The sequence below is a fragment of the Rhinolophus ferrumequinum genome, chromosome 2 (assembly GCF_004115265.2).
Source record: "Rhinolophus ferrumequinum isolate MPI-CBG mRhiFer1 chromosome 2, mRhiFer1_v1.p, whole genome shotgun sequence".
NCBI lineage: Eukaryota > Metazoa > Chordata > Mammalia > Chiroptera > Rhinolophidae > Rhinolophus > Rhinolophus ferrumequinum.
The window spans coordinates 21,932,743-21,954,068 of NC_046285.1; the positions used below are offsets into that span (position 1 = coordinate 21,932,743).

The window sequence follows — 21,326 nt, forward strand, 5'->3', positions numbered from 1 at the left end:
CTTGTGTTTGTTTGAAAATCCCACACGGAGATGTCTGGTAAAGCTGTTACTGTGGAAAGCTTATTTTCTTGGTGATGTTTACAAAACTGTTTTAAAATTTTTGTATATACATCATAAGTCGACCAGAAGAGTCACTGTCATTACCCACATTTTGGAGAAATCTGGATTACTCCAGCTACCTATCAGACAACACACAGAGCAAAACAGCCATGTTCTAAGGCAAAGAAAGCACCTGGTTGTTGGTTGAAGCCAATTTTTAAAATTATTTTTGATTCAATACAAAATGAAACACAAATCATCACTCAGTGATCCTCGTTAGTCCTGAAGACACCAAAGTGTGATTTTCCTTGTTGCTGTTGGTTCTCATTTTTGATTTAGAAGTCTTTTTGTAAGAAAAAATGGTAACACTGGATAGATTTCTCATATAGCCATTTTCCTTTGGAAACATAAAACACCACAAAACCACACACAGCCCATTTGTTAAAGATTAAGAAACTTCCCTCAGAATGGGGTTGTTTAAAACTATATTTCCCTTTTAGCAAGATCCACAAGAAAAGGATAGAGTGTCGTGCTTAAAGGGGAACAGATTTTGTATTTTTTGGCAAGATATTAAATCCTCTGCTGCTATATTTGGCTCCCTGCAAATAGTCTCTTGTACAAGTGCAAAGTGAAGATCAGCGCCGGTGTTTTTCATTCAGCCACAGCCAAACTTGGTATGAAAAGTAAAACAGTTGTGCTCGCGTGTTGTTTTTAATCAAGTCTTGCTCATTTATTGATCAACCGCATTTTAGAGTATCGGTACCTACTTTACACATTAAATGAATGTATCAAAACATGTTTGCATTCCGTAACAGTTTTTCCACTGCTTAACTGATAACAGATGTAATGATTCAACGTAGACAGAAATGTAAAAGCTTTACCACGTCACTGTGGTCATATATAGATATTTAGTTAAATGTGGATAAGCAGGTCAAATGAGATGCTTGGAGACTTAGAACATCACAGGATGGGCATCTGTTCCCAAAAAAGGAAGCAAAACAATTAAATGGTAGTGATTGTCCCCAAAGAAAACACACTTCAGCTAGGAAGAATCTGCACCAGATGTCCTGCTCTCCACCCCCCTGAGTGCCTGTCTGAAATAAATACCACATAACCCTTTGGATCCCAAGGCACTACAATAACCACGTGAAATGTTTGAAATAGCAACAAGAATCTCCTTCATATGCAGTTATTTAAGTGAATGAAAATGAATCCTACACAAATGAGCACGGCAAACATGGAACAAGCTTTGCTAGTTCCAGTGACATAGTAAATCCTCCTAGATTACAAGACTGATAAAAAAAATAAATAATTGAAATCTAATAGTAATTGTGGTAGGTAGAATGGCTCCCCCACTAAATGTTCACATCTTAATCCTCAGAATTTGTGAATATGTTACCTAACATTTAAGGATTTTACAGATGCAATCATTTAAGGACCTTGAGATGGGGAGATTATCTTGGATTATCCAGGTAGAGCTAATGTAATTACAAAGGTCCTCAAACATGTAAAAGGAAGGCAAAAGAGGGTCAGAGTGATGCCATGTGAGAAAGACTTGACCAGCGGTTACAGGCTTTGAAGACAGAAAAATGGACATTAGCCAAGAACTCTAGACCCTGAAAACAGCAAGGAAACAAAGTCTCCCTTAGAGTATCCAGAATGAATGCAGCTGGCACTTTGATTTTAGCCCACCGAGACCAGGGCCGAATGTTTGACCTACAGAGCCCTAAGATAAATTTATGTTGTTTTAAGCCACCGAATTTGTGGTCAGTGTTTACAGCATCCATAGAAAACCCGTAACAGTAGTCTAGTCTAAATATGGCAGCCTGTTCAGAAGTCTGTGCCAAATTATTTTACCTGTAATGCTGGAGGGTTTACTGATTTAAATACTGACTTCCAGGCTTTGCGCTTTCACAATGAAGATTTTATTTAATAAAACATTAGACTCATGTAGGGAAACTCCAGCTTCCTTTAAAAATATAAGGTCATGGACTTCTTTCTAGGTGTACTTCTTCAATGTCAATGAATTGTTAGGAAAGTTTTGTTTGTTTTTCCATACTACTTATACCAAGTTCTGTACCAACAAATGTAAAAACAAAACAAAATACACTTCTCCCAAAGAATGAACTGATAACTTTAAAGCATTGTATTAAAAAAGTTCATAAGCTTCCTGTCGTTATGTAATTAATATAGCTCATTTCACTTGCTCTTCCATTATAAACGCTTGTTTTATAATGCATTATTCACTGTAACATATCCATTCTTTGGCTCTCAAAATTAACCTCATTAAACAAAACAAAGAAAAAATACTATGATGTTTTAATTTCCAAAGATATTTATAAGTTGCTTAATTAAATAAGAAAAAACCAGAGAGCTTTAGTTAACTGTCAAGAAATTCAGACAAAACCAAAAAGCTACATTAAATATAAACATTAACTTCACATTAAATTATTTATTGAACAAATTGAAGATGACATCTGTTATTACAAAATCCTTGATTATCTTATATCATCGACACATAGGTATAAGACCTGCATTTGAAAAGTGAATAGAAATATGAAAACATCTTTTTCCCATCCCCAAGACAAACAGAAAAAACATATGATTTTATAATTAGCTTGTAAAGCTAAACGTTTCATGAATTATATATATATTTTTTAATAAATCGAGAATGACATTAAGATTAATTAATTTGTCTTCCTGGAAATATAAAATTAAGATAGCATGAAATTACTCATAAAACTAACAGATCTGGAATTTCAATATTGCAAGATAATATTTCTATCATTAGGTTTCAGTTTACCTAATCAAGTGACAAATTTTAAGTTCACCATACTGTGTATTTTTTTTTAATGAAAGTATATGATCCTATCTAGATTTATAAGATGAAAACAAGTTAAATCCATGTTTTCCTTTCAATATATGCACTTTAAAATGACTCAATGAATTCACATGGAAACGTTTCCCTATATTGTATATCCAGAAAAATTTATGGAATAGTATTTTTAAATCAGATATTATATCTAAGATTGTAAATATCCTAAGGAATTAAATCAAGTACGTAAATAATCATTATTAATTTTTGTCTTAGCCACAGCATGGAAAAATGTACATCTTTATTAGTATAAAGAGATATTACTAGAAAAGTTCACATCTTATGCATAAATGAAAAAAGCTAATTAAAGAATCTCGTATTCTAAAAGTTATTTTTAGGCCAAAATTTAGTAGTCCAGACACTGTTAAAAAGGAAGTTAATTGATAGTGACCAACCCTTTTCTAAAAGGTGTCATTGTTTACTTAGACAACAGAATTGTCATATTACTCTTATTATTTCTCTGAATTTTAAAGGAGGATTGTGATAAATTTATTGGATCCAATTAATTTGCAATTTCAAGAGAACTAGTTTGATCAGTTATGCAAAACTATATATTTTTCAACTAAACAAAAAGCACAATGGACAATAAAAGAAATGAGAAAATTAAGATATTTTAATAATAATAATGAATAATTTGGAAAAGTGTATAAGGCAAAATTCCCAGAAAGCACTAAAAGGAAAAAAAAAAACCTACAGAAAAATTCTGGAAGTCTGTTCTGTGACAAACCTCCATGACCAAGTTAGGAAGGTAATTAACATTTTGAAGCTATTGAGACTGACGTTTCCTTGCAGGCCCCACCCATACCCCATCACCAGAGTCATCCACTTTTGTGTAGTTTCCATATTCGTCTTCAGCATACATCATTGAACTGAATCTTTAACCTCATTTTTCTAAAACAATTTTAATAATAGTTTTAATACTAGATTTAAAGGGCTCTTGAGCCATGACTTTAGGAAATAAATTTTAATTTCTTTCTCAAACAAGCCTTACATTTTCTGAAAGATGTTTCTTTTATCCTGAATGAAAGAAAACAAAACAAAAACAACAACAACAACAACAACAAAAACTGTGTCCTTAAGGTCCTGCATATTAAAACTGGCAGGCTGATTTCAATCTTGGTCTCAAACAGTTTCTGCTTTCTGCTGCCCTTCTGTCTGTTGCGAAGGTGATCAATCACAGGAATTCTAACTGCCATCAATACCTCTTTGTAACTGCAACGGTTCAAATAAACTCTTTCCATCTTCAATAACTGACACAGTGTCAACATCTGCTTCCAATAGAGTTGTTTCTTTTTTTCTGAAGTAGAGTAAATCTGCTGACTGAGATCGTAAAGGGTTGTGTGTTTTTTTTCCTCCCCTTTTCATGCGGATGATTTTTTTCCACCATATTTTGCAATTTTTCCTCCAAGGCAAGTAAAAAAAAAAAAAAAAAAAAAAACTGGATAACTTCAAAAGATGTTTTTATTCCAGGTGCTAAGAAAGCCCAAAATATAACTGAATAATATAAACTTTGGTAATTTAATGAAACTGTTGCCTTAGTATTGGAGAAAATAATCCATACAGTCCTGAATGAATAGAATTTTAGAATATGTAAGAAAATTCAGAGTTGGACCTACATACCACTAAGAGGTTAACTTATTTTCCTTCATTAATGGCACACTAAAATATTAGAGATAATTAATAAATTTACATTTTATCTTCAACACCTAGTAGAAGGCAAAAATTATCTTGCAATAATTTGTTACGGAAAAGCACAGTCATGTATCTATTTGATTGCTACAGAAATGGGTATGGAGAGTAAAGAGAAGAGACATTTTGGGAGCTCAATTTTATGATCTACTTACTCAACTGATAGACACGTGTGATAGCTAGCATTTATTAAACATCTACTATGAGACAGACGATTGATCATATGTATAATTTCCAACCTTCACAGCCAGCCAGTTAGGTATTATTATCCCACTTATTCAGGAGATAAATAAACGAAACCCCAAATCACACACATCTTATTGTGGCTGAGCTAGAATTTGGAGAATGCCTTAATGCCCAAGCCAATGCTTTTTTCCATTAATTCATTCTGCTTCTCTATTCAACCCCCAGTCACAACTCTACACATACATACTTTCTTTTCCATCACTTAATGCCATTGCCTCATTGACTTAATTTGGCAAATATTATCTAACAAAGGGACACTCAGTAAGGAATAAAATGCAGTTTCTTGAAAAATAGTTTCTGATTGCCAGTTTAAAGTACAAATGTAACATAAAACCAGATAGCAAATGTAAAAGCTATATAGATTCTGTCACATGTTCTACAGGTCTTAAAGTAGGAATGGGCAAATACTATTTGCATAATGAATAACAAACTCCTCCACGGCATGTTTTATGCCAGTCTAGAATGTTTTTTTAAGTTTGTTATAAAGTTAAAAAAAATAATCCCCCAATTATTTGCAATCCACTAATTGTCATTTACAAAATTGAGAGCAATCCTGGCCATTTTTGCTTAAAATAATTATGTAAGTAATTTTCAGAGGAAAGGGAAAGGTGAAAAATTACAGGAGGAATTTAGAAGGGATGGTTAACCTTCTTAAGAAGAAACATCGTTTTTTAAAAAGTTTAGAGACTCTTTTTCAAATAAACAATGAGGGACCAATAACCTGCTGAGATCTGTCTTGTTCCTTAGCTCATTGTAGTTTAGTGATGGAAGGAAGCATAGATTAGATGTCAAATAAATGAGATGATTTTCTAGGATTTAACTCACAGATTTTTAGAAAGCTTGGATAACGTCTCATTTGTAAATTAGTCAAAGGTGTAGTGGTTCCAAGTGAAATTAGGGAGGGAAGTGGGAGTTCTCAATACAGTAGTATCTCAGTTTTCAAACGTCTGTTGACGAACATTTCGGTTTATGAATGCTGTAAATTTTATAGATCTATGGTATGATTAGATAGTAAAACTCATGCTAAATTTGAAGTTTAAGGGGTTGATTTTAAAGGTCTGGAATGGATTAATCCATTTTGCATTATTTTCTATGGGGAAACTGTGCCTAGGTTTTCAAACGTTTCAGAACTCGAACAGACTTCCAGAATCGATTATGTTTGAAAACTGAGGTACCACTGTAAAGCCAACAAAGTTCTACAGCATCATTTTGATGTGAGGAAACCAGACCCAGAGAGTGTTAGCATTTTAAATTTAAAGTAAATTCAGAATATCATGCTAAATTACAATTCATCCTCTTTTATAACTTCTGTTGGTAACATTAATATGATCATAACAAGGGGATGCCAGATCATTACAGAGAAAACATGTACTCATTCACTTTGTACTGAGATTTCGATGCACTCTTTGCATATCAAGGATCTAATCCTTGCCATACGCCAACAACACCTGGGCCTGTTCTCAGCAGAACAGCTCACTTACAAATCTTTCCTGTGGAAAGCAGAATTCAGGTCCCCAACTTTTGGGGGGGCCTCCAGAGCAAAGGAATATTTCATCTTATAGTTGCCAAGAGTCACACAGGGCACAGTCTCATTTCAGGGTGAAGCTGTCGAATCATCTGCTCTCTTTCAATTCAATTCAGTAGAGAATAAGGAAAGGAGCAGAGAGTGAGTACTTTTCTTCTCTAAATTGGGAAAGTCCAATTTGAATGATCTGAATGGGATGGAGTACACCACTGTTCTAAGAGAAAATGCAAAGGAAGTTAATAGGTTACAGGAGAAAAATAAATAATCCTCAGTGAGTCATCCTATGTGAACTATCAAATACTTGTCTTTGAAAACTCAGGAGGACACAAGATGAAACCAATTTTACAGACTCATTCAGCTTTGTGCTCCACAGATTTGGGCAAATTACAAATAATTGTACCAAATCAAATTGTAAATCAAAATATAGATAATTTAACCAAGCCAGTCCCTAGAAATCCAAGTTGATATCATTAGTGAGTGGACGACATTTTAAGTTTGGATCTCACATTAGGTAAAAATGTGTATATTATGCTAAGGAGAGTCTGGTTAAGAAGCACTGTAAGAAGTGATGAGAACACAGTACGACAGTGTTATAGATGTATAACGCATGAGATGCATCAGGAAAGAAAACTAGTATGTAAAATAGAGCTAAGGGAAATATTTGAAGTTTATCTGTGAGAACTCTGCCTAGCTAAGCAGAGGTTGTATCTTTCTTATATCTGTAACATTCACATACGTGATTTATACAATTTAAGATTGAAAGTGGTATTTCATTAAACATTGTATTTCATGTGGCTGAGGACAGGGATGGGGAAAATTGTAGAAATGTTTTTACCAAATAAAAATTTCTATAGAACATTAACTTTTTAACATGACCCATCTCTGGAAGCAGCTGAAAGAAAGAACAGACTTTGCATTAAAAGCCCTTAAAATGTCTTTAACTGCTACTTTCATAATCCTAATCTTTTCCTAGTAGGGTCTTAACGATAATTACATCTTCACCTGATTTAGATTCTGAGGGCCATGTTAAGTTGAATCCAGGGTTTTCAATAATAAATTTCAAATAATAAATTGTCAATTTATTAAACCAATTTCAGTAAGTGTGGCAATAAATCCAAATTTAAACTTCAATTTCCCTATTTTTTTCTTAAAATTAAATCAACTAAAACCAGATTTAAACCAAAAAAAAAAAGACTTGCAAAAACCTGTGTTTAAAATATTATATATACAGTATATTAGGTTCAATTCACAATGATAGGTAACATTATCAGAAACAGCCACTCAGTTAAAGTCTTTGTGATGTGTCTAGTACTTGCCCAAATATTATCCCTTCAAACTATCTCCAGGAAAAAAAAAAAAAAAGTCCACTGAAATATGACCTTAAAAATGGCCATAAACGAATAATTAGGAACAAGGAAAATAAATCACTGGAACTCAAAGGTAGCATGGTTAAATGCATTTTTTTTCAGGAGTTTGATAAAACTCTGGTTCTATTTATCAAAGTCGGATGGACTAGAAAAAGAATTATATGTGCTAGGCAAACTCTCCATCTGATTGAAAGTTTATGCAAAACTTTCTTAACCTCTTTGGGAGAAATCAAAGTAATGAAATATCCTTTCTTTAGTGTGGCCATTAAAAACTTCCTTTTGAAGCTATACATATAACTCAAAGCTAAGTAAACTAGCATGGAATTAAATCTTCTCTGAGATAATGTGACACAATACTATATTGGCTTAGCTATGGTGCTATTTTCGTAAAAAGGAGAAACTATCAAACACTTGAGGTAACCTAGAAAGCATAGAGCATATCACAGACATCTTAAAAACAAGCATTTTAAACATTTTTGCCAGTGCTTCTCTGAGAGCAAGTTCTTTAAACAGAACTTAACAATGTTTACAATATTAAAAAACATACATCCCTCAAAAATAGCCCATCAATACTAAATCAAACTTTCTGTATGTCTACAAAAATAGATGCACGTAGAGCTACACACTGTATTCCTGAAAGAATGAGCATTTTCATCTGTGGTTCATCTTTTCCTGACAAGGTGGTTGGTTCAAAAAAATCAAAATGAAACAAAAATTAAACCATGTATTGATAAAAGCAACACAAAAATAAAAAGAGAGTTGCACAGTTGGCAAAGGCTCAGATGAGGGGAAAAAAAGCAAACAAACAAAAATGCTTTTCTTCAATGTCTAAGACCCACTCTGCTTTCTCAAGAAAAGGCTCCAAACCCAAGTCAGCTGGCTGACACTTCCTCTTGTACTTCCATGTCTACCGTGTCCCACTGCAGAATGGAAAATCCTGGCAGCATCTTTTCCCAATGGGCCTGTGGATTCACACTCCAACCTGACTTGATAATACTGTGTTTCAGTACCATGGTGATTCCTTACTCTTGTCTTGATGCTGTAGACCTGGAAAAGGTGACAATGAGGAAAATGAAAAGCATTAATACACGTAACCTTTAAAAAATGGGCATAATCTACAATGCACTGGGTACAGAAACCAAAAGGACCAGATAGGCAACTATGCGGTATGGCCTAAGGACCACTGGAGCTCTAAGGAAATTCTGTGCTTGAGGTCACAATTTTCTAAATGCCAACCAACACAGTAGGTTACAAAAACTCTAGACTAGAGCAGTGTTATTTGTACAGTACAATATCGTTACTCCACGTGGGCTTTATTTCCTTGGAGTATGAGTGAATGAAATAAAATAAAAGTAAAATAAAATAAAAATTTAACTAACTTTTATTTTTAATTTCAAAGGGAGTGGATACTGTGGGAAAACCTTGTAACCAATCTTTGGGGCATTCATGCAGCACTTCAGTTAATACTTTTCAGCAACAAAAATTATACTTTTGGGCCTAAAGTAGTGAATAAATTCTGGTGTTACTTTCAAATGTATTCCATAGTGGAATTGCTATAAATCATGGTTAAAAACTGACTCTAGTATTGTTAGTAAAACAGACATAGTTGGTTCATAGCTAATAGTGCAAACCTATAGTCTATTTATAAATTTATTTATTTTTATCACATTTTCGTCCAGAAAATATTTAAGATGGCTTATAAAAAAATCCATACTTCATAGCGATAAAAATTATAGATACATTTAAAGGAATAGTGAAAAAAGGAAAATGTGTGAACATGTATAAATTCCAACTCAAAGATAAAATGATTAGGGAAAAGTTTATCAAAGAGGAAACATAAAAAAATGTGACTCTGATTTCTTTCTAAGATAGTCAGTCAATCAACTAATTGCTGATCTGGGCAGTTAGCATAACTCCTTCAGCCTACACCCACTTGAAGTCACTTTCTTCAGTTTCCTTTATTTTTGTTCTGAGGCCTAATTGTTTGTAAGAGTAAAGACTCAGGATAATGGCTGCTCTTTAGTTGGTTTGACACCAAATACCAAAACATGAAGGTAAGTCTATTCAATAAGTGGGGAGAAACACAGCCTGATTGCTTTGTGGGGGTGCTCGGATCACAGGCTGTCTTCTCGATCCTTGATCTAAAACTGTTGTTAAGTCTGGGCTGGATGTCAGAAATAGAATGGTTAAATGAGCCAATGTGGTTTTAAACTGTAATTGTTACTAAAACAGCTGTACTGATTTCATTTCTTGTCCCTTCAACTTGTCAAATAATTTTATAAAACAATGAGTAACATCACAAACAGACACAATTAGTCAGCCGTTGACGGGAGACATTAAGACAATCTACAAACTACATAAAGGGAGAGAACACAAATAGAAGGCAAAGAAGCAACTCACAGAACCACAAGTCACTATCTATGTCCTATAGCATTTGTGTACTGGGAAAAAGCAACACTTTCCTAAAGGAAGATTAGGTCTGCCTTCATTTTTTTCCTCATGTGTACTAGTATCATGTTTAGACACAGAGTCAATAGTTTTCTTTTCCCCTTTCAAAAAAGTGGAGAAGGATAAAGAGAAGGGGGAAGGAAGAATAAATAAAAGGATTTGGGGCACACCGGTCTACTTTAAGTTTGCCTTCAAACGACTGTGTGGTTAGAATAATTTACAGCCTAACATTGTCTCTGTTGGGTGACTCTTATAATCGAAACCACCTTAAATGACAATCTGCTTACTGCATAAATATTTTTTTCATTATTACAACGTCTCATCTTCTGTATGACTCAGTATTTCCACACTTGAAGGCTCCATCAATCTATAGAATGTCAGCACGGCACTCATGAATAGTGTTGGAATCATCAAGTGGTCTGAATGTCTTTTTCCCCCTTAAATAAAGGCAATCCCTACTTTGTTTTGCAAAGACATATGATTCCTTCAAAATCATGTTAGCCTTTTTCTGTGGACAAGAATTGGATTACTTAACATAGCCCCACATTTTCCAACCAAGGAAACAGAAGGCATTCTCTCATTACAACTTCATCTCTTCAATATTTTCCCCCCAAGTCTTTGCATTACTCTGATGCAACCCTTTAAAAAATCAATTCATCTAGGGCCTGACATGTATTAAATATCTAATGCGGTCCTTGTGGTTTAGCTTCTTTGTGCTTTAATTACCAGGTATTCGTACCTGTAAATTTCAAAATAGGCCTCAGTAAAGCACAAGAAAAATGAACAACCTCACTCAAAAGATCCTACTAGTGGTAAGTTGCAACAGAGAAGTAGGGCTATGATTTTTCTTGTTTGACAATTGATGAGGGTAGATTATAATATTTAAGACTCACCCAGTATATTTAGTTTTCCCAACAAGGGTTAAAGGGGACAAAATCATTAATCCATGAGCCTTATGTAGTCTGCATATATTTGAGATTTCCCTAAATTTTCTTACCAGAACACAAAATCCACTACTATAATTTTGTTCCTATTCAGGCTTTTTTGGCCTTTTCATTTTCCTAACTCAAACCCATGTGAAATAAGTTTGTAACATATCCTGAAATCTCCCTACTGGCTGTCTGAAATCACCCATATTTATCTTCTTGATATTAGAAACTCAGTTTTGGTTTTATTGTTTAGTCCATGAGGTTGGCAGTAGAAAGGAAAATAAAAATCATAAAAATGATGTTAGTGAACATCATCTGAAGTGCTGAATATGCCAGGCACTGTGCTAAGTGCTTTACATGAATTATCGCAATGTCTCCAATCATGCTATGATCATATCCATGTTACAAGTGAGACTAAGAGAAGTTAATGCAACTATCAAGTAGCAGAGCTAGGAAAACAAGGTGGTCTGATAAAAGTGTCAGTGGTCCTAACCACAAGGTCTACGCCTCTCCCTACATGGACGATGTAGGCTGTAGGCTGTGTCACTAGCCCATACTTCCCTAACTCCCCAAATCAAAATTCTTTCATAAAATCAATTCAAGGAAACGTTAATGCATTTTTAATATTATTTTGCACTGTGTAGAAACATCTTGATTTAACAGAACTGACAGTAAAAATTAACAAAATAGTTTTCTTCGTGATTTTTTTTTTTAACTATACATCCTCAATGTTTTTCCTAAGACGTAGTAAATGATTATACAGTAGCTTGTTATACTTTGGATGAGAACTATGTACTTTGATCATGTAATAGGATATGCCATATGCCCCTGATAGGGTTTTTGATACAAAACCATCCCCTGTCCCCCAAACTTCCCCCGTGTGAATACTGAAGACATAGGGTAGCCATTTGGCTTATGAGGAGGTTGTCATAAATGGACCAAAAACAAAGACATCACATCATTGGCTTCGGAGTTTGAGAGTCTGGGATTTATTTAAGAGGAAAACCTAAATGGAAATGTCAGCCCACAGACCCAGTTCCTCCCTTCAATTTCACCACCACTACCACCTGACCACCAAAAGAAAAGGAAAAAAACAAACAAAAAAACCCGAAAACATAAAAACAACAGACCCAAGAAGAGTACAAAGGAAGTATGAACATAAAAAATAAATTTAGGATAATTAGAAGTCTCGGTCAAGGAAAAAATCATAATTTGATTTCCCTATAAAATTTGAAGAATCTGTCTGTATAACAAGGCATCATAACTCATTTTCTCATTTTCTAGTTGCGATTTCTGGGAGGCAACAGAGTCACAGATTCACCTTTTGCAAAAGGCTCTGGGCATGAGGAAGTAGAGATTGTAGCAGAGTGTGTCCACACATGAAAAGGCTGCAGATTCCCCCCGCTCTAATTTCTCTCAACTCCTAGGTGTCTTATGAAAAGATCTTAAAGTTCCCATGAGCCCACCACGAAGAGTACACAGTTAGCTCAGAGAGAATTCTGGTGGGCCTGCCAGTATGTCCTGAATAGCTACGATGTAGGTACCCCAGGCAGAAGAAACGGCGTGGGGCATACCTCTCAAGGACCTTGGAGGGATCGCCAACTCTAGGAAGCTGAACTCACATTAAACAGGTCATTATAGGGGGAGCACTGTGCAGAGAATGCAGGAGAGGCACAGTTGGGGGGACGGTATATGCTTGGAAACAAAGGCCAGGATAGGATGGAAATGACAAGGCCAACAATCAGACGGCAACAACTTAATTCACAATTTTTGTGATGTAACTAACTCCAGTAGCACTGAGACAATCCCGGAGAGAAACTGAGGGGAGAATCTGAGAAGAGGTTTTATCTCAAAATGGGAAAATGTTTTCAACTGAACACAATGGAGATATCATGGGATTGAGCTAAGAAAACTTATAATCAATGAGGTTATGTTTTCTGACAATGGGAAGAAATAAATAAAAAATTGGGTTACTGAAAACGTTGCACTCCGGCACACCTGAGTTTTGGGGACTGTTTCATTGTCAACAGTCATGTCCACCAGAAAAGCACATCCTCCTTCTAAGAAAGCTTAATCACTTGAATCACCATTGGCTATAGTTCTTAAGTAAGTTGAATATGCTTCCAATTACTTTTATTGCTGGAGATAAAAAGTACGGTAATGTGGTAACCGTACACTGGAGAACATCCTACTGATAAAAAGAGAGGAACATAAAACCTGAAAGTGGGTAGAATATTTTATGACCTAAAAGTAAAGAAAGCACTTAAATGAATAAATATAAACTTTTTTACTTCACAGAATGAAGTGTCTAGAAACCCTTTTGAACTAGAATGCTGACTATCAGACTAAAAAGTTGGTAGCTTATTCCTACATTAAAAAAAAAAAGAATCATCTGCTTCATCCCTACTTTAATAAAGATAAGTCATATTCATTACAAATATAAATATATTCAACACTGTGGGGGATGTTATATCAGAATATCCAACCTTCACCAACAACTTGACCTCTAACAACTTGACTGTCACATTGAGAAATGATCACAAAGTGCTGCTAGAGACAGTCTTGTTATCTTCTCCTACTTTATAAAATTATCACTGGTAATGATCATACAACTGCATTTGTTTGTCTGCGCCCTGGGGCAATCAGTTTAAATGCCAGTTAAGAATTTCTAAATGAGATCTACGTGGTGGTAGCACTTTAACACTGTGTGTGTGTGGGGGGGGGGGAGCTAGAGACATCCAGTTTGGGAACTATGATTTCATATCAGGCCCATATCAAGATAGATCGTATTTGACCACCATAGAGACCTCCCTTTATTCTTTTTTAAAACATTTTTCAAAATTTCAAAACATCATAGATTTCTTGTTTAAAAATCAAGTTATGGAGCATTTAGAAAGTAAAAGTTCTACAAGTTCTACGTAATATCCCCTGTCATCACACAAGCTGCTGAGCACACTTGGATATACATATGTACTCATACCATTATTTATACTGTGCTGCAACATGCTTATTTCCCCAGCAATATTATCTCGGAAAACTATTCTGCATCAGTATGTAGATCAACCCTTGTTTTACCCTACACCGTAATTTACCCAGTTCTCTCTAGATGTACATCATTTGGATACACACACTCACATTGTGAATATTTCGGTAGATAAGACAGATTCCTGACATGTTTGTATAATTGCTGATTACAAGCGTTCATGTACATTTACATTGACATATTTCATTGTGGGTGCTAAATGTTTCAGGAAGTTTGTACCAATGTATTCATATCTGTTTACTATTTATTATTATTATGCAGAGTAAAAGTATCTACTTGTTTCAATTTGCATTTCTTTCAGTATTAGTGAGGCTGAACATAATGCGATTATGGCATTTCTTCCTCTGTGTTTGGCCAATTTTCTATGGTTATAAGAAAGGAATTTGTTCATTGATTTCTAACTGCTTTTTGTATATTAAGTATATTAGCATTTTTTCCTCATGTATTACAAATATTTTTGCCAGTTTGATGAGTAGTAAGTACCTCCATGCTTAGTATTTAAATGTTGGACAATAATTCTATTTAAAATCATCCTAAATAAGATGTATTCTTGAACCAGAACAAAGATTAAATTTATTGTGACACCTGCTTTACAATGATCCTACATCATTACAACTCTTACACACTAAAACAATGGTAAGACATTCCTAACTCTGACAGCATAATGATTTATTAGCAGAGAGAGGTTTTTTTGTATGTGGTTTTTTTTTTTCTGTATATAAAGATGTTTCCTTGAGGCACATTTAGAATTGACTTAAAATCTCCTTGTAGTAGTACTGTCAGAAACAATGAGGTGAAAACTGTCTGAACTTGTCAAAATATCTTTACATTCAGATTCAAAAGAGGACTAGAAATGTAAAATCCACTGAACCTGACGTTACTAGTAGACCGCAATTTACTAAGTTACTGTGAGAAGCACAGCACCTGCACACCTGAGGCAAACACTGCAGGTGACAAGCCATTTAGTGCCCAGGTGTTTCCTGCGGCTGCTGTTTTTCCAGACCCAGACGGCAAGACACCGTCCTCTGTCTGCCGTCTCAGAACCTTCCTCCCTCTCAAACCACAGACCCGCCCAGGCACAGAATCTTCAGCCTTTGCTTTTAGCGACATCCATTTCCTCAGACTTGTGCATGTTAAAATGCCCCGCTGGAAGGGAAACTGGCAAGTACTTTAAGCTCCAGGGTATGGAGTTACAAATCTGAACCAGTCAGTTTTAAACTGACCTTGTGGACAAATGCAAAATATAAATCACAGATTTAGGTAGTTTTTGATCAAGACAGCAATTTACTGTACTCAAAATTTGAATGTCAACGTGATAAGCTCTTGGGTGAGAGAAGCTGGGGACCAGGAGGTGCAATATGGAATGCAGACACTGCTCACCAACTCAGTGACCTCGATTTCAAAAGCAGATATAAAGAAACTTTGAAGACAGAGACAAAGAATAAAGGGAAAAGGGAGTGGTGTAGAGTGAAATGGAACACCCTCTGTAATTTCTTCTACAGATTTTTCTCCCCGAACTGGAGAGGAGCAAATCCAAAAAAATGCTTGGATCACTTATTGTAACTGAAACCACAAGTTATAGTACTCTCGAGAGATTCTGACTATCCAGACATCTGTTGGATAACAAATGCAGCCAAACATGCATCTTTAAAGAGGTTTCTAGGTTATGCAGTGACAGCTTTATGATCCAGAAAATAGATAATCCAACCAGAAGAAGAGCTAATCTGGATCCACTGCTTACCCACGAAAAAATAATTAGGGACACAACACTGACACAGGCAACACTGTACCTGGGAGTACAGGTTATTCAAAGACACAAACATTTTATAAATTACTTTAGAACTGCAGAAACACAAATCTATTTTTATGCCCATTTGGTTTAAGTAATCAACCTCTCCATTAAATCAAAACATAGTGGAAAATATTCAGTAAGAATGAGATATGTTGCGTATACATCAATTCTACACTGACATAAGTAATTTTTCATCTCACTTATATGTGACGTGAGCATAAGCTTGCTCTCTGACATCTTCCAGAAAAGTCTGTCGAATCCAAGGAAACATAAACAGAACTTCAATGATTATGAGGATGCTGAGTCTCATCGGATACTGCTCAAACAAAGCAGCCACAAAAATAAGTATTATAACACATGCCTGTGGTTGACAAAAATTGTGAAGATAAATTTCCAGTGTATTAGGCTGTGTCCAAATGAAAACGCATCGGTCTCTCTCAAGACTTTTTTTGGTCGTCTTTTTGCCAAGGAATTCAGAACATGCTGGCCACAGACAACTGTTTGTGAAACCTTATATTGTTGATAAATAGAACAATAAGAGAAGAGTTAGGCAGCCTGAAAGAGAATAAAGAGAATCTGTAAATTCCGCAGGCCATATAGAATTTTTGTATACGATCTCTGTAGCCTGTTAGAAAGCTAAAGTACAATTGTCTGGGGACACGTTCTAAAACAGACTTCTTCTTTTGAGCTGTTTCTTTTAGCCGTGCCCTTACATGTGATGCAAGAAATAGCAAGGCATTACTAAAAAGATAATTTGCTGATAAAAAAGACAATGACCTCTGAAACAGGCTTTAATGCTTTGAGTGATTCTTTTTTAGAGCCATGCTAGAATTACCCATGAGCTTTTTTCAACCTCTATAGTTTCCCTCTCAGGCAAGCACATACTTTTCTACTTTAAAAAAAGTCCCCAATCTTAACCACAGCTGGTTGATGACAACTCCTTTAAGAAACAATCAAAAGATGATGGCATTGCCTAATTTTGCTTGCAAATTTGAAGAAAACATTTCAGAAAGCAAGAGGTGCTACCCAATGTATATAGCTATCTGTAAAAATGTGTTTATAAAAATAATACTAGAATGGAAAATGGATTAGTTTTTTAGTTCACAACTTTTAAAAATTAGCATGTATTAATGGAGTTTGGGTGAGTTTAATTACATGCATAGTCTAACTTCCTTGTTCTGCATATAAAATTATATATATATATATATATATGAAAATTTCATATATATATATATATATATATATATATATATATATATATATATATATTTAGTACCCTCTCATTCCACATGGCAGAGTGTTCTATACAGAGAAAACTATGTTTTAAAATTCCTTGAAGTTGTACATCCTGATACGTCTTCAAATCCTTTCCTTTATTCTTTATTCCACCTATCCCATTGTCTGCCCACCCAATAAAAAGCACCCAGTTTTCATTGTATGGCCAATACAAGAGTTTCTGTTCTTCGAGAACAGAAATGAATTAAGTTAGATACAGTCAGGAAGTGGCAGAGGCATTTAAAGCCAGCATCTCAATTATTCACGCTGCCTTGCATCTCTAGTGTGAATTTCTTTTTCTGTTTGAAATGCACCATACTTGTTGAGGATAATGAGAGCTTTAGTTCTGCACCATGTATCACCATCTAGAAAACACATGTATGGACATTAGTTCATTGGAATCTCCCAGTTTTGTTAGGGAACGATATATTATTTTCATTTTGCATCTAAGAAAGAGGAGGAGCTGAGAGGTTATGAGACTTGGTCAACATAATACAGCTAAGTGGTGATATGGGTCGCAGAATCTACATTTTGGTCCTCTGCTTTTCCCAGAAACATCTCTGGACACACATTTCTACATCTCTGCAAAGATTAAACTTCCCTATATTGACCATCATTCTTATGGGCCCCCAAGTGATTTGGAGGTGGGAATAAATTATTAATAAAATCAATCTCTCTCTCCTACCTTTTTCCCTCTTTCTGTTTCACACATATACATATGCACATACATACATAAAAAATATGTTTTGTCTTCTAAACTTTCCTCCCTCTCTCCTCCTTAAATTCCAATTAGTGACCAATACCTGCAGCCCTAAAAGGAAACACATGTTGGCAAATGAGTTTTCTCTGCTTTCGTTGAATAATATGTGCACGCACACACTGCACACACACACACACACATACAGCACTTCTTGTCATTCATTTTTATAAGAAGTGCATATAAATGCTCTTTTGCATCTTTTTTTTTCAGTCAGCAATACCACACAGAACATAATTCTTACATAATTCATACATCCCCTTTGATGTCACCTGATTCCAGTTTTTTGCTACTGCGAAAATTGTCACAATAAACATTTTTGTACATATATTCTCATATGCTTCTGCTTATATTTATGTGGCACAGATTCATAGGAGTAAGAATTCTGGGCCAAAGTTTATGAGTATTTAAAACTGTCATACATTTTCTAGTTTACTTATTTAAAAAGCTTACAACTTCTTAATTTTCCACCAGCAATGTATGAGAAATAGCTTTTTCCCTGAACCAAGATGTATTTTATATTTTACACGGATTCAAATTGATGTGCACACACACACACACACACGTACACGTGATTATTTATATTATTAAGCAAGTGCATCCTAAAACATGTTGATTCCTCTCAGAAGGTTCCTGAACTTGTCCTGTAAGATACGAGGAGGATCTGTAAGAGAAATTCCCCATGCTTTGGGCATTGTGACATATGGCACCATTCTATGGATGAAGGCCCAGAAGAGAGCCTGGACAAGATCGACAGAGCTCTGGGGTAGCACTGGAATTTCATTAAGGTCCTGCAGAATCCAGCCAGGGATACTCAACACTGACAGCAGTGCTCTGGAATGCATTTCTCTCTGTGATTCACCATCCAGGTCCTTTTCATGCAGATCTCACTCTCTGGCATATTGCATGCATCTCAAAGATGGTTTCCATTACCCTTCTGGTCACAAAATTGTCATTCTGGACACGTGCCCTATACAACTAATGTCATTCAGGAGTGCATAAATATTTTAACACACCTTTGGTGTTCTTTTTTTTTTCTCTCAGTGAAAAAATAGGCTTATGACATAAGAAAAAGTTTTGCAGAAAGTGTGAAACAACTGGTTGTTAACTGCTAAAGTCTTTATTGCTACCAAATCATAACACACTTTTTAAAAAGTCCAAAGAAAGTATTAGTTTTTAAACATTCTGCTTAGTACTTTTTTTTAAAATCTGCAACTATTGCCTTGTGACATTTTAACTATCCTAAGTGAGATAATGTCCTGAAGGTAAATATCCAGAAACCTACAAAACTTTATGAAACAGCGTAACTGCCACTAAAAAAATGGAGTCTTATGGCTGGCTTTATCTAAAAATACTATTTAATTTGTCTATCTGCTGAAATCAAATCATTAGAAGTAAACTTCTATACCTATTCTATCGTATAACACCCCAGCAAAGAACATTTCCTAACTTTTTCATCATTTATAAAAGTTATTAGTAATGTCAGGATAGACTTCAATGAATCTATCCTGACTGACCCAATAACCTTCAGAATTCTAACAACTGAAATATATGCTCCATCAGATGGGTGGAAGTAGAAAGGATTGAGAGTGTCTTTAGATGACCATCTTTAACATACGTTACTTTGATGTCCTCTCTTCTCTAGGGTGAAAAGTACCTTAGTGCTTTCATATTTTCTATAAATCATGCTATCCTGTTAATTATTACTGTGACTCTCCAATGATTTCTCTCCAAATTTACCTTATCTCTCTCTCATTGCAAAGCCTCGAGTGGGAGCATTATAATATGAAGTAAATATTCAAATATCTTAGGTTGGTTGCTCTTGGTTTCTTTTAGTCTCTTTTTGCAAATAATTTCCAAGATGTTAGTGGGTATAAGTATACATTATTTTAATCCTCTTATTTATCCTTAGTGAAATTCAATAATTAGTAACATTCTAAAAGGGGATGTTATAATAGTTTAACATGGTTATTCTGAGAACTTTCGTGCAAGCTCAGTCTTTTTTGTCCAGGCTTGTCAGCACCAGAGCACCTACAAGAAGGCATGAGTCTTGAGATGTGATCTAGCAAGATGGCAAATTTACAGGTGGGATAGAAAAAGTGTGTGGTAGCTTGATGTTCATCCCTCTATCATGGAGAGCTACTGCCTGTCCATTTGCTGCTCTAATGCATAGCTGTTTTTCACCTTGCTTTTTTATTCCCTGCATTTGATAAAACAAAGATATATGAGTATATGTTTCTACTAAAGGATAGCAATATAAAAGCTATCCGTAATGTAAAAATCTGTATAGTTTTGAGCAAGACTGACCACCAGGATCTTAACAATTGAACTAGTTTAATATATCTATTGCAAAGTGAACACTATGTAACAATTTTAAGCAATAATAATCTCAACTTAAATCTCATTAAAATATAATTTTCATAGCTTGCAAATGAAGGCACTTTCAAAAACTATTCAGATTAAAAGATTCAGATTAAGACAGAATTTTTTTAAATGTAGTTTACAAGCTTTATACCATAACCATTCAAAAAACCATTCAAGATGAATCTACATTTATGATATTATCAAACATAAGTGTCTATGAAGAAAAAAGAATAGGTAAGAAGGACACTTGTGTACTCCCAACTTCCCCATTGGTGCCCAGTGCTCAATATCTATTATCAAACTTTAAGTCCTCAAAAATTTTTCTCCATATTTCTTAACAGAATAATTCTATTCACAGGTTAATCAAGCCCATCAGTATGAAAGTCCCTTCAGAAATAATTCAGTTTATGCTTCAACACCTGAGAGAATACTAGAAACAGCTTCCTGTGCTTATGGAAATTTTCGCAACCTACGTTTAGTGAGTAATTTGTAGATCTAGTCTCTATTGTAGTTTTGTTTTTCTCTGTCTAGCAAGAATCAATGTCCCATTCTATGATACATAATCTTGATTTCACTTGATATCTGAAGGCATGGTCCCTGGGGAGAGATAAACAAGCTAATGTTTAATACCTGGCTATAATCATTGTTTGGGGTAGAATCATATAATGATTCACTCACTCATCAAATCTTTTTATGCAAATGTGTAACTAATGTTCACATGACAATTTTTTTGACAAGCCACAAGGTATCTCAATATGTTAATCCCCTTTAAGCTCCAGATTTCCTTAACCTGTGATATATTACAAAATACTCTTCTGTTTTGGTTTTTAATTTTAACCTACCTAAATGTATCATAGCATAAAAAGCATGTGTACCTCAACTCTAAACTTTTAATGTACATTTTATATTGAGTAATTGTGACATTATTCAAGGTAAAAAAAAATTGTAAAAAATTGTAGCTAAAATAAAATGAGGGA

General features: G+C 34.8%; 1 protein-coding gene across 2 annotated transcripts in view; it reads right to left on the reverse strand.

The window, feature by feature from the left end:
* Positions 1-2,556: 2,556 nt before the first annotated feature.
* Positions 2,557-21,326, reverse strand: part of VGLL3 (vestigial like family member 3) — a 49,311-nt gene continuing 30,541 nt past the window's right edge. For both annotated transcript variants that reach the window (XM_033091863.1, XM_033091854.1), the window contains exon 4: positions 2,557-8,788. In XM_033091863.1, the coding sequence (XP_032947754.1) occupies positions 8,745-8,788 (44 nt within the window). In that variant the 3' untranslated portion in view covers positions 2,557-8,744. The remainder of the gene's footprint in view (positions 8,789-21,326) is intronic.